At 36.6% G+C, this 17248-nt stretch overlaps 1 protein-coding gene across 8 annotated transcripts in view; it reads right to left on the bottom strand.

Moving 5' to 3' along the window:
- Positions 1-17248, bottom strand: part of WDR17 (WD repeat domain 17) — a 70063-nt gene that overhangs the window by 31865 nt on the left and 20950 nt on the right. For 7 of the 8 annotated variants that reach the window (XM_027529900.1, XM_027529895.1, XM_027529892.1 and 4 more), the window contains 9 exons: positions 16066-16194; positions 14671-14854; positions 12905-13135; positions 9478-9729; positions 7503-7625; positions 5906-6090; positions 5125-5293; positions 3104-3195; positions 1224-1306 (listed from right to left, as the gene is read on the bottom strand). In XM_027529900.1, coding sequence (XP_027385701.1) covers positions 1224-1306; positions 3104-3195; positions 5125-5293; positions 5906-6090; positions 7503-7625; positions 9478-9729; positions 12905-13135; positions 14671-14854; positions 16066-16188 — 1442 coding nt within the window. In that variant the 5' untranslated portion in view covers positions 16189-16194. Of the gene's footprint in view, positions 1-1223; positions 1327-3103; positions 3196-5124; positions 5294-5905; positions 6091-7502; positions 7626-9477; positions 9730-12904; positions 13136-14670; positions 14855-16065; positions 16195-17248 lie in introns of all 8 variants that reach the window. The other variant, XM_027529894.1, reaches the window with a different exon arrangement.

Here is a 17248-nt window from a genome sequence, read left to right as displayed (position 1 = left end):
ACCAGGCTCCTCCGTCCATGGGATTTTCCAGGCAAGAGTACTGGAGTGGGGTGCCATTGCCTTCTCCGGTAAAGCTAACTACATTCAGTTCAGTTCAGTCGCTCAGTCGTGTCTGACTCTAACTACATATCCCTTAATAAAAAAACCCTTAGGTACATCTTTCGTACTTTGGTATGTATCAATTAGCAAATAGTCATTTTCAAGGGAAAAACTCCTAATACTGTTGTTTCTGAAAATTTTAGCTTCCTGATACAGATGTTTGGTTTCCACAACTTCCGTATTTTCCAATGAAGTTACAAAGTGAGAATGAGAAGACTGGGCGGGGTACAGCAAAATCCAAGAGGAGATAAACTCTACTGTTTCTCAACAACAATAAATTCCTATACCACGTGTCAAAGATGACAATACCTATACTATATGGTAGGACCACTGGATTAAAAACTTTTTTAAACTCAAGGGCAATTCTTCCCTTACATATATTTCTTAGAAAACTACTTTTCCCTGGGACTCACATATTTCTGAAACACAGGGTCGGAGAAGTTAGTCAGAAAATAGGCATTTCCTACAGCATGACCTTATTCCTCCTTGAAAAGCCTTTTTATCCTTTTTAAAAGAATAACATCTACTGTGAACAAGTTTCTAGAGCACTTGATATCTCTTGAGTCACTTGGGAAATGAAATACCCCTTCCTCAAAACGTGATGAGAATTAGACTCTGAAAGTACGTGAAGTTGCTTTGAGGCAAGTCACAGTATTTTAGTTATAATTTGAGTAGTATTTACATTTAGAAAGCAATTGGTGGTTTATTTTTAAACATCACTGCATTGTTATTTATTACTGGTACATCACAGCAGTGCATGTGCCTATACATGGAGCTGCTAAGTCGCTTCAGTCGTGTCTGACTCTGAGACCCCATGGACTGTAGCCTGCCAGGCTCCTCTGTCCATGGGATTTTCCAGGCAAGAATATTGGAGTGGGCTGCCATTTCCTCCTCCAGGGAAGCTTCCTAAGTCAGGGATCGAACCCGGCTCTCATGTGCTGCACTGGCGGCAGGCTCTTTACCACTAGTGCCAGCTGTGAAGCCACCGTAAGTAATATTTATGACAGCTGGCAGAGCTGTACAAACAGAGTCTTATCAAATATTTTAATACAGGTGCTAACAGCAGACACTTATATTATCAAATGCATCTGTATAAACAGTGTGATTTCATACACAGTACTTACCAGTAACCATCACCACTGCAGGTTGCTATTCTTTTGGAATCTTTATGACTCCAGGCAATGCAGAATATCCCATTTTTTCCATGCTTCAAAAAATGCAAAATACCTATCAATAAGAAATAATTCACCCCTTTTTTCTCTTATTTATTTACTTCTTCTAATATTACTTTTCTATTAGGAACTTGCTCTAGATGATGCTACAGAGACATTATTGTGAACAACAGAAAGCTGAATATACACTTAAAGAATGCGTAAAGCCATCACACTTAAGAAACAAAACGATTGTTTTAAGATATAAACTGGGCGGCTCTATTTCCTTTTTGGGGACACTGATAAAGGCCCAAAGTCTGTGTCAGTCATCTGTAGAATCAAACTCAGTTTTATACCTTTTCTGGGAAAGCCCACCTTTCCCATAATGATGAAGATACTTACAGTTTTCAAACCCAGTGGTATTAAAACTACAGTAAAAGAGATACTGCAAGCAACTGTTATTATTGATTGTTCTTCTAAATTTCTAAATTTTATTTTTATAAAACAAAGAAGGTTTAAGGTTGTTATTATTATAACAAATCTCTACATTTATCTGTATTCTTGGACTGGAGAAGGGTAAAGGAATATAATTAGAGCTGGTATGATTAGAACTTTTAAAAACATAAAGGATACAATGCATACACAGGAACGTCACTCATCAACTAGGTAATGGGTGTGATCAATTCTTTTCCAAGTTTCCCAAGAATTCATTGGTGTCTTGTGACCTAAGTACCTTCTCATTAGCACTAGGCAGCCCCAACCTGACCCCATAGCCAGCCCCAAGCATCCAGGATGTCTCTTACATCATTCATGGCTTTCCCAGCGCCCAGAAGCACAGTCAGAACCAGTGTCAAAATTGCTTAAATTTAGGATAATAAATGTGGGAAAAATCAACACTGCTGGCTTCAATTAACTGTTACATGGGCCTCACAAAATAAAAAGCAGGACATTACTGACCCCTAAGTGCAGTGAGTTCATGAGGATGAACTCAGCTAATGGAGAACCCCGACTCCTTCAACTGAATGATTATAAAGACCACCTCCATTCCTGTGTCCGTCCTTATAAAGATGGACCCCCCCCCCCAAAAAAAGGTTAAAATAGTAAACTGAAGACCACCTTAGTAAAACAGCTTTAAAGCTCCAGAGAAAAAGTCACTTTATTCTCCCCTTAACACCAGCCACAATTTAAGTACAGTAATCACTGTAACCACTTGAATGCAATTTCAAGAGATCGAGGGACAATCCTAGACCCTGTTCATATCTTCTTCCCTTCACAGCTAATGAACTGTCAATGAGATTATATATATTTTGCAAATATTAACAGAACTCAGGAAAAAAATGGAAGGACAATTCAACTCCAAGCAGAAGAAGTACGATCTGTGACACTGCCAAGAGGAGAGAGGGAGTTTTACAATGTGTTATGGAAAAATGGAATTTGAGACTCAGAAGAACTAAAACATCCAACTTTACCATCTTATAGGTGATTCTACTCTAATCAGGATCAAGACAATAAAATGATTCTATGTCAAAATCTAATCAGTGACAAAATTGGGACTGTGATTTGGGACACATTCTGAGCTTAGTCTTTTTCTAACTTTTGAGTATTTGCCTAGACAATTTTGTGGAAGAGGACTTAAAATTCCTTTGAACCTCTAATGCAACTTTAGGTGAATAATTGTACCTTAGAATTAGCTACATTTTTCAGAATTCATTTTAGCATATGTATGTCCTCTTGGATTTTCTTCTAATAATGCCACCTGCTGATTAACTATTAAATTTAGAGAGAAAAGCATTGAAAATACATGAGGCCATATAAGACATTATATTATTAAGCTAGCAATAAATACATCCTACCTCATTAAATCGTTGTATCATTTTGCCCTTTTTAATATCCCAAATAAAAGCACCGTTTCGGGAAGTTGCTCCAGCAATACAATTTAAATCACCTTAGGAAACAATTTATTAGACATTATATGAAATGTTTGCCACAAATGCAACTATTTTTAAAAATGTAATTTTTGAAAAAGACTTGGGTTTGCAAAGTGCTTCAAGTTTTTTTTAATAATGAAAATTATTAATTGCATGCAAATATAAACAGAAAGTATAGTAGATAAATATATCATACAATTTCAACAATTATCAAAGTATGGTCAATCTTATTTTCGTCTATAGCCCCCTACTGGATTTTTTGGAGCAAAGCCCTAACATTGTGTTCTTTCATCAATAAACACTTGAGGATGGATGTCTAATAAAGGACATACAGGATCTCTTTTATTAACGTGATCAAACTAGTATAATCAAAAAGACTATCAATAATCAATAATCAAAAAGACTATCAATAATTCCTCAGTATTGTTACATATTCAGTCAGCATTTACATTTTTCTGACCATCTAACAATTTTAGTAATCTATTAATGGTTAGGAAAGTAAATATTTCTGTAAGCAAGACACATGAAAAAATTCATTTTCTCCATCAAAAACATAATGCTCTTTATTTTTAAGAAAAAAAAAATCTATGAAAATCAAACTACTGCCAAGTTAGTAGATGATTCTGAATTTGTTACAAGGCAATCAAAGAAGAGGTTTTCTCCATTAGAAGAAAGAAACAGCTATTACCCTGATACCTAGGAGAAAAAATATAGAGGAATTATTTTGTGACAAATGACTGTAAGTACTTTACAAAATAGTCCTCACCAGTTTTTCTAGGATTTTCATTCTGCTACCCTGTTGGGGCTCTAAAATTACTGGGGAAAAGTTTTCACATTTATTTGCACCTCTAAAATTTTTCCTGTGATTCTACTCTAAAAATAGGGTAAAGAAAATAGAAGTCTGAAGACATCAAATCCTTTAAAAACCCAATATATATATTTTTTTTCAGGGCTAAAAATTCATGCGCATGAGGAGATAAGCTAAAAAATAAGCTATATACCGGCTATAAGTCAGTTTTTTAATTCATATATTAGTATTAGGACAAATAAGTAAAACATTCTACATACTTTTTAAAGTAAAAAACTCAGTTTAGTTTTTAAAGTTATTCATTACAGGAAAATTTAATGTTTTGGGAGAAAATGCCAGCGGTTTCATAGGGCATCTCTTTTCTTTTTTATGTACAGGAAAGTATAAAGGTTCTACCATACTGAGTCCAAGTAAAGACCCTAGTATCCCATAAAATCCTTCAATATTACAAAAGTAGAGTTTATACAGAATCACATGCTCATAATCAAACAGATGATCATTCTTATTCACAAAACAGATGCACCAGGGAAAGAGGTAGCATAATTTTTAGAAAAAAAATACTTTATTTTTATATGTTTGAGTCACATGAAAATATTAAGGAAAACTTCCATCATGTAAAATACATTACACCTTTATAGGGCTTCCTTGGTGGCTCAGATAGTAAAGAATCTGCCCGCAATGTGGGAGTCCTGGGTTCGATCCCTGGGTCGAGAAGATCCCCCAGAGAAGGGAATGGCAACTCACTGCAGCATTCTTGCCTGGAGAATTCCAGGGACTGAGGAGCCTGCTGGGCTACAGCTCATGGGGTCGCAAAGAGTAGGACGTGACTGAGCAACTAACACTTTACAGGCAGATCTATACAAAGGCAGCTAAAATGAGATGGGTCAGTATCTTCCTGATTTACTGTGGCTTTTCTATGTGACTACACCATACAGAAGGGCCCAGAAATCAAAGTGCCTGCTCAGGGAGTTTATTCTAAATTCCCCCAAAACTGTACCAACACATATGTTGATAGTAATTTGCCTCCACAATTATTTGGAGCAAGACGGCACTGAAGGACAGAAGATAATGCAGATGAATATAAAAGTTAGGAGAGTCATTCAATTGTACTCCTGATTTTAATAAAAAACGTTCTTACCTGGAGCCCATGAAAGGGAATAAATAACCCCTTCGTTCCCCGGGGATGTGTACACCGCAGTCAACGTGTTTATATCCCAGACTTTTATGGTGCCGTCAAATGAAGCTGTTGCTAAAAGATTGGGATTGTCAGGCTTGAATTTGCAGTCAAAAATAGTTTCCACATGACCCTAGGAATGCAGCGTAAAAAAGCACAGAAGAAAACCAGGCAAAATGTGAGTTCTCAGCAGGATTGTATTCTATTTTACAACAGAGGCTTCATGATCATTACAACAGAAGTTTGTAGACTCATAGAATTATTATGACTCAATAATAGAAATAAACCTTAGAAAACGCTTAATCCAACCTTGCTCAATTCATGAATGAGAACAAGAAAGCTTGGAGTAACTGGCAGAGATGGACTTTCTCCTTCATCCTGAAAGAACATTCTATTTCTCATTTTGCTTCCAAAATATAGAGCAACTACATGATTTCCAATACTATACATAGGGGTAACATGGCCTACACAATAATGGGAACACTGCCAAATGCAGAATATTTCCAATAAGCTAAGAAGACAGTACTTTTTAAAGAAATTTAATGTTTACAATATTTACAATTAAATACTTTTAATAGTTATAGACATCTTTATAAAAAGTTTCAGTCAACCAAAATAAATTCCTAATGTATGGTTCTCTACAAAAATAATCTTAGGACAATATTAACACATAAGTAAAAGTAAACATCACTTTATACACAAAATAAGCACTGCATTATAAAAGAGAGAAAAACCACAGACATACCAAGTCCCTAAGAAAATCCCACTTCTTGGCTCCCATATCATAAAGTCCAACGCCACCATCCAAGAAACAGCACACGGCGTGACCAGGAGGAAGAGAGAAGGCCTGATTCTGCGTCAGAGTTGGGGGTGGGACTGCTTCACTCGTGGAGGATGTGTAATGATTTTTGGTTGGGGACTGGTTTGAAACTAGAGAAGAAAGTAATAAACCCTTATGCCAGTGGCTTTCCACATGCTGGAAGGAAGTCAAAGGACTTAATTTATATAGATGCTCCTTCGTTTTCTTTTATCTAGAATTTGTATCCGTAAACTCTTAATGAGCAATGATCAGATTTTCTGCCACAGGTGTACTTTTGCAGAACTGCCCCCCCCACACACACATATACAAAATGGGATATTATTTTGAAAAGAGGTATATAGAGTACAGGTGAAACAAGATGAATAAAAATTAGTGTGAAGAATCACAGTATGTGCTGAATCTTTAATTTCTTACTGCCCATAAATTAAAACACAGCATGATTATTTTGGAATCAACGTTCTTTCAAAATGCTGATATAAAAGCTTACTTCTTCCTCTACACATACAAACACACATGAAGTTTTTTCTTTTAAAACTAATAACCCTCTTCCATAAAATTTCAATCCAATGAAAATAACTATTTTTGAGATTTATTACTCACTTTAATTTAGCTTGTGGCTCAGCTGGTAAAGAATCCACCTGCAATGTAGGAGACCTGGGTTCGATCTCTGGGTGGGGAAGATCCCCTGGAGAAGGGAAAGGCTATCCACTCCAGTATTCTGGCCCAGAGAATTCCATGGACTAAATAGTCCATGGGCTCGCAAAGAGTTGGACACAACTGAGCAACTTTCACTTTCACTTAATTTACCACGCAAATTAACAATCACAATTGTCTGACATACATTTGCATCTTAATTTCTTCTTTGTCAATGTTTACTTTTTATACACTTTCATTTCCCCAACTTTGTATAAAAGTCTCCTTGCTTAGTTATTTTCTGTATATTCTTTTTTTTTTTTTTTTGCAGCTTAAACAGTACAAATCTATTATCTTACAATTCTGCAGGTCAGATCTGATACAGGTATCACTGGGTTATCACATATTTTGTCTTCTTTCAAAAAAAACTTTCCCTTAGAATGTGAATATGCTCTTGCAAATATAATTTAAAATAATGATACCACTATAAATTATTAGATCAATCTATATTAAGTACACATTGGAATACAGATAAATATTTCCCAGTATATTTGATTCAGAGCAATTTTATTTAATCCTACCACTCTATTTCTTATTTTCACCAGTACCATCATTTCATTTTTCCCATGTAGACAATTTAATATTATTTTAATATCCTCATTCAATAACATTTAAAAATATAATTTTGCTCTAAATATCTTCAATTTAGCAATATTAGATATTATGTGGCTTTGATGGTAACTTTAGCACACATATTATCAAGGGCAGTTTTTAAAAATCTGCCTTTCAGTAGCATCCAGTATTTGTTATGTTTATATCATTATATGATTTTATTTGATAGCAGCAAATATGATATTTTTAAATATTAAATTTTAACATTTTTACTTACATTTTTTCCTTGGAGGAGAATTCAGTACATGTAAGCAATGAAATCCTGTTTTCTTTAATTTAAAATTATCAACAGGTGTTGTTCTAGAAACATTCCAAATGCGTAAAACACCCACTTGGGAATCTAGTCAGATCAAAAGAAAAGCATTCTATTAGCACATTTTACTTGAAACATAAAATGCTGAGATATAAAAGTAATAACAAAATTTCAACTTGTCAGATTTTTAACACCACTTACTGACATTCTTCTCACAATGTTATATAATACAAAGAAGCAGCTGAAATGATGCTCATCCCTTAAATTTCTGGCAGGTTTTGCTATTTTTTTTTTTTCTGTTTCAAATCCCCTTCTAAGCTAAGAGGCTGCTTGCTTTTGCAGCTTTTCCCAGAAAAGACAGTTATGATGATTTTATCCCCAAAAGCACCCAGTGACAAGGTGCTCTAGGAAAGCCAGTAACAGAAAACTTTCTACCCCCACCATTAACAAACCTTCCTTTCTTGAAACATTTGTAAACTGCTTCCTTGCTCACCTGCAGCCAAACAAGGACTAGATGATATGCCTGAAGAGTACCTAGAACACCCCCTGCTTCCAAAATTCCCACCTTAATAAGTTACTCCAGAAACAAGACTGGCAGTTTCTCAACTGATTGCAAAGTTACCATATGACCCAACAATTGCTCTCTTGCATACACACCCAACTGAATTACAGACATGTCTACATAAAGCCTGCACACACATGTTCATAGCAGCATTATTCATAACAGCACAAAAGTGGAAACAAGCTGAGTGTCTATCAACTGATTAACGGATTAACAAAATTTGGCATATCCATACAATGGAACATTATCCATCTATATAAAGGAATGAGTACTCATTCACACTACATCATGGATGAATCCTGAAAACTTAACGTTAAATCAGAGAAGCCAGACATAAAAGGCCACACATTGAATGATTCAATTTCTGTGAATCCAGAATATTCACTTTCTGTGAATTCAGAATATGCAAATCACAGAGACAGAAAGAAGATCAGTGGTTAATGTACATACATGTGTAGTGACTAGGGAGTGTGTTGGGGGGTCATGGAGACTGACTGTTGATGGGTTCAGAGTCTATCAGGGGATGAGGAAAGATTCTGGAGGTAAATGGTGGTTACAGTTGTAACATAGAAACCTCTGAACTGTAAGCTTTAACTTGGTGATTTTTATGATATGTAAATTTCATCTCAATAATAAGGACAGTAATAATAATACATAAAAACAAAATTCCCATGTTTATCATTAATTATATCGTGTGTAATTAAGTCAGTTAACGTATATAAATAAGAATCTACTTCCATGTGTAGTTTAAGTGCTTAAAGAATAAAGGCTTCTTTAAAGCTGCTGAAAGGATAAAGACTCTTTTGTCTTTTATGTTAGACTTAGCAAATATGGGAAGTGTTTATACAGCAGCTGAAAGTACTTGGTTTCTCTGAATCTATGTGAATGGTAAGTCATTTAATTCCTAATGACTATTTTAAATTCCTCATCGTCCCATCCTCCATCACTTCTTAGCTTTGCTGACGGTCTTATAATTAGGAAAACATGGCCCAAAACTATCAGTGAGGCTAAGAGACCTCTCATTCATATAACTGGTTTTTCTAGCCAGTACCTTTATTGTCATCCAGCCATGGCTGAAATTGAACTGCTGTTCCCTTTTGTATACACACAAACCCAGCCATGCCCACACGTGTGTACATGCATGACATATTCTGATTTTGCCAGAAACCTGGAAAACTGGGCCTTTTCATTTTTATTTGTCATTATGTTAATGATACACAATAGAAATAAAAGTAAACTTGGTATTTACTGTAATAAATGATAATATTTGAGATATTAATGTTTTATACAAAATCAGTCAATAAAATAGTGCAATTTCCCTGAGTCAATTAAAGAATATGCACATATTTAAAACTCTGGGGAACAAGGTAAAGTTACCTCCAGTTATAAACATCCCAGGAGCACTAGGAACCCAGGCCAGACACTGCACAGAAGCTGCTGCGCTGGGAAAACTAAAAGTCGTTATGCAACAAAGTGACTCGGAATCCACTAGGCGAATTCCATGATGCAGATTAGCCACGAGCAGATAGTCAGTAGAGAGTGGGTCCCACTCCAGGGCCGACACAGGGTCCTCTTCATCTGTCCCTTCAAGAGAGTCGGGTCTCAGCACGTGCTTCTGACTTTTATTACCTATTCAAATGTAAGGAACACGGTTTTCAACAAAATTTCCAAAATAAGACTAATAAACTGAGATCATTTGAACTTCCTCTTTGCAGACCACTGATTCCAAGAGTCCTGGGAATACAAGTGTGGCATTTTTATGTGGAAGTCATAACTGACATGCGAATGAAGGAGAATTAAGAGTTTGTCCAAAGGATGACAGGGAAGCTGCAGTCAATGGGGTCACAAAGAGTCAGACACGACTTAGCGACTGAACTGCTAAGGATGCAGCTGGACAGAACTGCTTTGCTTAGGCAATCCCCAGTATCCTGGATGTCTTTCTATTTGCTACTGAGAAGTTGTTAGGGGAAAAAAAGTGGAAAAATAACCCATATGATCTTGTCAACAATTACAATTTCATTAAATTACAATAGCATAGGGGTAGGGAGGTGCTCAGAGAAGGCAATGGCAACCCACTCCAGTACTCTTGCCTGCAAAGTCCCATGGACGGAGGAGCCTGGTGGGCTGCAGTCCATGGGGTCATGAAGAGTCGGACATGACTGAGCATCTTCACTTTCACTTTCATGCATTGGAGAAGGAAATGGCAACCCACTCCAGTGTTCTTGCCTGGAGAATCCCAGGGATGGTGGAGCCTGGTGGGCTGCCGTCTATGGGGTCACACAGAGTCGGACACAACTGAAGTGACTTAGCAGCTTAGCAGCAGCAGGGAGGTGCTCACCAACAGGAAGAATATTATGTTCTGATTAAAAGCACAGGCTTTGGAGCGTTGCCTGGGTCCAAATCCTAGTTCCAAGATACTGAATCTCTGTGTGCTCACTTTTTTATTTTATGGTATAGAACACGACGACACCTTTTTTTTTTTAAGAATAAATTAGTTAATTGCCTTGAAGTGGGTGTATGATAAACGCATCCCAATATTTACAGTCATCTGTCCTCATTCATATTACCATTTGCCACATCGTAATTCACTCCTGGCTACCAGAACAAACAGGCAGCGAGAAAAATAGGGAGACGAAACAAATGAAATTAAGTGAAGAAAAGGACCAGCAAACAATCCTCTTATTTCTTCCAAATTATATACACACTGGTGATAACGAAAAAAAGGCTTCTGCTGACATACCACACAGAAACTGCAATTAAATGTTCCTCTTGTTTGCAACAGAAAGGCAGTGAAACAGCTAAGTTTAGAGATTACAACCTTAACAGAAGTACCAATTATTCCTAAGTATCATAAACTTTAAAAGAAGTACTTACTCAAAAAATAAGACAATTCAAAGATACCATAGCTCTTCCTGCAACGACATCATTACCTGCTGTCTTCCAACATAACAGATTATAAAAGCAATATTACATAAGCACTACGCCAACATTTCCAAAAGGAAACAATGAAAATTTGATTAGTGCATATCCCTGGAATAATACCAAAGTCAATTTAATTAAAACATTTCTACCATGAAGTTTGAAAACAGATTTTCTAATGATCTGCTTTTGTCTAAGGATATAACCTGAAATAGCTAAAGCAGTAGTTTTCCACCTCTTTTGGCCCTGCTTCCGCTGCTGCTAAGTCACTTCAGTCATGTCCGACTGTGTGTGACCCCATAGACGGCAGCCCACCAGGCTCCCCCATCCCTGGGATTCTCCAGGCAAGAACACTGGAGTGGGTTGCCATTTCCTTCTCCAATGCATGAAAGTGAGAAGTTAAGGTGAAGTTGCTCAGTAGTGTCCGATTCTTCGAGACCCCAGGGACCGCAGCCCACCAGGCTCCTCCAGCCATGGGATTTTCCAGGCAAGAGTACTGGAGTGGGGTGCCATTGCCTTCTCCCTCTTTTGGCCCTAGAATCCCCTATTAATATTAGAATTTTTACATGAAGTCCAATACGGAATAAAGTGGTGTTTTTCAGACTGAAAGGGAACAGAAGGCTTGAAGCCTCAGCTGGACCACCTACCAAAATGTCCCACCCCACCCCTGCCCAACACACACAAAGAAATCCACAGACACACTAAGCAGGGTTTAAAAATCACTGCTTCCAAATGATGGATGAACTGCACTATTGTGGGCAGTCCTCCACGAATATTTATTTCTTCCAAGAGAGACAAAGACAGGACAGCAGACAGCTTGAGATCACAGTCTGCTCTGAGAGCCTCGAGGACCAAACAACCATCTGTGGTGACAGGAAGTCGCTCAGAAGGGAAGGGGGACCACCCCTCAGGACAAGACCTAATGCTGCTGGTATCAATGCCAATGCTCTCTGAGTTTCAAACTCACAGTTTAGAATGCAGTGGCAGAACTGAAAAGCAGTGCTTCCTTCATTACCCATTAGCTCTTGCATATGTAAGGAAAACATACCACAGGGCTATACTAATGTTTTGTGCACATTAATTGCTAAAGATCCTATAGAATAGTGAAGTCAAAGAATCTGTATTGGGTTGTTACAGGTTGAATTGTGTCCCTAAGAGATGGAGAAATGTACTAAAATGTCTTACAAATAAAATTTACTTCTAATGGTTATTTGGAATCGGCACAGTACTGGATAATATTTGCACAATTATTGTGCTGTGTGTGTGTGTGTGCTCAAGCGTGTCCAACTTTTTGCAACTCCGTGGACCACAGCCCACCAGGCAACTCTGTCCATATGATTCCCCAGGCAAGAATACTGGAGCAGGTCGCCATTTCCTTCTCCAGGGGATCTTCACGACCCAGGGACAAAATCTCCATCTCCTGCATTTGCAGACGGATTCTTAACCACTGAGCCACCTGGGGAGCCCAAGCACAACTATTATTTAAAAATTAAAATACTATTAACTTTCTATGCCATGTAAATATGAAAATTACGTATGTAATTTGAAATTATGTATGTTATATGAAACATACGTAAATACGTTAATTACGTATGTTAATATGAAAATATGAAATGTAAATATGTAAATATGAAATTACGTAAATGTAAATATGAAATTATGTATGTTAATATGAAAATATGAAATGTTAATATGAAAATATGAAATGTAAATATGTAAATATGTAAATGTAAATATGAAATTACGTAAATGTAAATATGAAATTATGTATGTTAATATGAAAATATGAAATGTTAATATGAAATGTAAATACGTAAATATGAAATTACGTATGTTAATAAGAAAAATAAAATTTAAGACATCTGACTGAAAAAAACATTCTTACCTGGCTGAAAAATTGATAGACTTCCATCAACATGACCAAAGGCAACCTTCCCCTTTTTCTGTGTATGCCATCTGAACATGCAGATATCAGACAGGAAGCTGTGGGCGTCTCTGTGCACAGTCACCCCACTGTCTGGTCCTGAGATGGTCCAGATGAACAGCGGGCCTCTGTGGGAAGCAAATGCCACAGCATCACCAGCATTCCAGCACCAGCTAAGAGAGGCAGGCGTCCCTGGAATAAATTAAATACAGATACACAATCGAGAGATGTGGCATAAGACCATGCCATTCAGTATTATCTGCATCCTACGCTTCCAAGACAACCAAAATACAAGGTTATGTTCATTATTTTAAAAAATTACCTCTTATTTGGGACTTTAATTTATACAGTAACCCGAAAGACTACAGGGAACATGCGGAGAGAACGTCTATGATGAAAAAGTATACCTAGTTTCTGGTTTAAAACTACTCATGTGATCATATGCTTTACATACTCAAAGAGACTTACAGAGTTCTTTCTTTCTTTCAGGAAACCATATATTGGGTTGCCCCAAAAGTTCATTTGGATTTTTCTAACTGGAACAAACTTTTTGGGCAACCCAATATTAAAACAATGAATTCTTACTGTAAGCAATGAACACTTACAAGGAGTATTTTTGTGCATAAGACCTACTTTAGGTGTTCTAGGTGTACAAGTTTAATATGGGATACAATTCCTGCTTTAAAGGCTATTAAATATAAATTGGGGTTAAGTATTATTCTCTCAGTTGCGTCCAACTCTTTGCGACCCCACTGACTGTAGCCCACCAGGCTCCTCTGTCTGTGAGATTTTCCAAACAAGAATACTGGAGTATTCTGGCCATTTCCTCCTCCAGGGGATCTTCCCAACCCAGGGGTCAAATCTGGGTCTCTTGCATTGCAGGCATAAGGATTAAATGTACGAAAAGTTAAATGTGCTTCTATACGCATTTAATAACAAAGTTAATGCTACAAACTATGATCTTATCAGGAGTTTAGATTTAAATTTTAGTTTTGCTTTAAATTAAACAAGTCACGTTACCTAAGCCTGGTTCTTCATCTGTAAAATGGATCTGACTAAAATGAGCTGACCACCTGTTTCACATAAACATATACAAAGTTAATTATTAAACTCTTATAATTGTCTCACTGAGAAAATTGCCTCTAATTATTGTCTTTATATTTATTTTTGAATTTTTAATGTTATATTTAAACATAAATTATCTGGTACAGATTATGTTTTTAATTAATCAGTGTACTAAGTCTGATTGGAGAAGGCAGTGGCACCCCACTCCAGTACTCTTGCCTGGAAAATCCCACGGATGGAGAGCCTGGTAGGGGGCAGTCCATGGGGTCGCTAAGAGTCAGACACAACTGAGCGACTTCACTTTCACTTCTCACTTTCATGCATTGGAGAAGGAAATGGCAACCCACTCCAGTGTTCTTGCCTGGAGAATCCCAGGGATGGGGGAGCCTGGTGGGCTGCCATCTATGGGGTCGCAAAGAGTCGGACACGACTGAAGTGACTTAGCATAGCAAGTCTGATTATTTCATGAAATTGTGTTTTGGTTTGTACGCATCCACACACAGAACCATGAATCATGACATAAAATGTGTTTCTTACATAGACTTTCATTAGAGAGCTTGGAAAACACTACTTTAAAACCTGAGCTTACTGAAGTATAATACTTTGCTTATTGAAATAAAAATATTTCATTCAATGAAGTAAACCCCAGTTAAGAGAGATACCTTTCGTACTGTCAAGTTTAGCAATGACTTTTTGTTCTGCAACATTCCAAATGATCACTAAATTATCGGCACTGCCACTCGCAAACAGGTCAGGGTTATGTGGACACCAGGAGAGCGCTGTGATTGTTTTCTTATGTTCAGACATGATTGCGTGGAGTTTGAATTCATTATAATGGTGATCCAACTAGAAAAAATATAAATAAAACATATCAGTGCTTCTTTTTAGGTAATACACTTTCCATTAATAATCACATCATTTTTTAAAAGCTGCACATACGAAAATGAGTATATTTAATAACAAGATATGAACACAATTCAAGCTTGGTCCACTTTCAAGTGAATTCAAATGTATTCAACGGAACAAAATCATTTTTTTTTAAAAATAAAAGAAGACTGACATTAAACATATCAATTTTAAAATGAGTAAAAACAAATGTATATTTAAATATGCATAATTAAGAGATTTATTATATTTTCTGAAGCCCTATCTACTTATGAAGGAAAAATACCTTGGTCTTGAAATAATTTTTCTGCAGTTTTTAAATTGTATTTTAGTAAAAAAATGTACGTTAAGTAAGCCAACTGCTCATTACTGCATTATTAAGATATTCGAGGTTTGCAGAGCAGTGGTATCATTTGGACCTGTTTTATGTTATTGCTTCTTGGAAAGGGCATTATGTTGTTTTTATATGCAAGTGGACAAAATGAATAGCCTAATTTTCCTATTTCCTTTGTAATTGTGCCATTAATTAGTAGATCAATTCATCTATCATTTTTAACATGTTTATGACATACTGTTATATACTGTATTTGTCATTTTGTTGAACCTGGTTTTTTCCTTGAACACATAACGAACCTTTCACAGTATTATATGATACTTTTTCAAATCATTATTATATTATCTATTAATGCCACCAATCTTTCTTTAACCATATACTTGCAGTAAAACCTTAACAGCTAACATAGTCTCCTATGCCCAACGCCATGAGCCTGTTTAAAGGTATAAATGCATTTTCTGTACGTGTAGGGATGAACAGGTTTATAACTTTTAAAGTAGTTAGTCATTTAGGTTACCAATGGTAGATAATGCAGATGTAAAGTATCTAATAGAAAAAACTGCTGTAAAAGCCATTCAGCGGAAGAGTCTACAAATACAAGTGCATGAAGAAGTCATTTCAGATATCAGTGACCCTCTCTGACTTTACAAATAACCCACATGGGGTCTTAAGCGCAATGCAGAAAACTGAACTCAGGAATTTCAAATCGAGTGTTAATTAAATATTTTTATTAACTAAACTGCAGACTTTAATAGCATTTCACTAGCTTTTCAAACTTAATTAAATATTAATCTTATCCGAAAAAATGAAAAATTGAAAAGAGTCAGCATTCTTTTACCTGATAAACATAGATGGCCAGGGTGGCACAGTAGGCAAACCTGTCTCCACTGGCAGCGCACACATCTCTGTTCCACGGCTGACACCCAGCAGCCAGCAGTCCCACCTGCCTTACCTGGGACATGTTCACCTTGAAAAACAAATTCAGAGGAATGCTGGTCATCTCCATTATTCAATAAATCACCTCTTCACTGTTTTACATCTGCGTTCCTAAATCCTTATCTCTATGCCCTGAAAAAAAATTTCCACTAGCACTATTAATCTCAGCTTTCAAAGAATGGGAGGTGAAATCTCCAAATAGCAATAGACATCAAGGCAGGTCATTTCTATTAGAGAGGTGAGATTATAAAATAAATGATGACTGACATTTGATCAAGGGCTGGGAATCCCACCAACAGTGACGGGGACAGAGTGAAGCGTAAAGTGCTCATTCCTATCCAAAGGCTCTAGTACCACTGAATTCCCAAATAGACAGAAATATCCAGAATTTCATGTAAATGTACCAGTTTTTAAATACTGGCAATTCATTCAAGGCAGCAAGTTCAAATGTAAAACACTGTGAGCCAACCCAGTACTGCGAGTATTGTGACCTCTGTCTCAGAACTTCAGTTTCACATTGCCTCTGGCATCCTTACAAACACTATCTGAGGTACGTAAGACAGGAATACAAGCTGGGTTACCAGTGGTCTTCACTGTGAAGAGGGGACGAAGGAAACTGGAAATCACAGAATATACATCGTTCATATGGCAGGGCAGAGGATTTTAGAGTGAAGAAGCCCAGACTCAGTTATGTTAACTCTCATTTATTTAAAAAGCTACTTTCTTCTTTGTCTCTCTTCTATTTCATAGTTCCACTTCCTGAAAAGATCTCTTTTTTCCACTCCAATTTTTCTCTCTTCACCCCATTAAATTCCCTTATCTGAGTGGAACTAGTGATGTAAATAATCTGCAGTGAAAATCAGCACGATAAAAAATCTGTGCTTTTGAGTGCTTACCAGTATAAGAAACTGCTACAAATATCTGGTTTCTTCCTCCCTAATGACACCACGCATTCTTGATAAATAATAAAAAAAATACACTTTCCCTTTCACAATGTTACAGCAATATTACTTTTCACTGAAAATATATATTATTTAAACTACATGTGAATTAAATAGGCTTTTATAGTTTATCCTTGGGATGTA

This window comes from Bos indicus x Bos taurus, chromosome 27, assembly GCF_003369695.1.
Source record: "Bos indicus x Bos taurus breed Angus x Brahman F1 hybrid chromosome 27, Bos_hybrid_MaternalHap_v2.0, whole genome shotgun sequence".
Classification (NCBI taxonomy): domain Eukaryota; kingdom Metazoa; phylum Chordata; class Mammalia; order Artiodactyla; family Bovidae; genus Bos; species Bos indicus x Bos taurus.
Note: the sequence above shows the minus strand (reverse complement) of the source record. Positions and strands in the feature narration are given on the sequence as shown.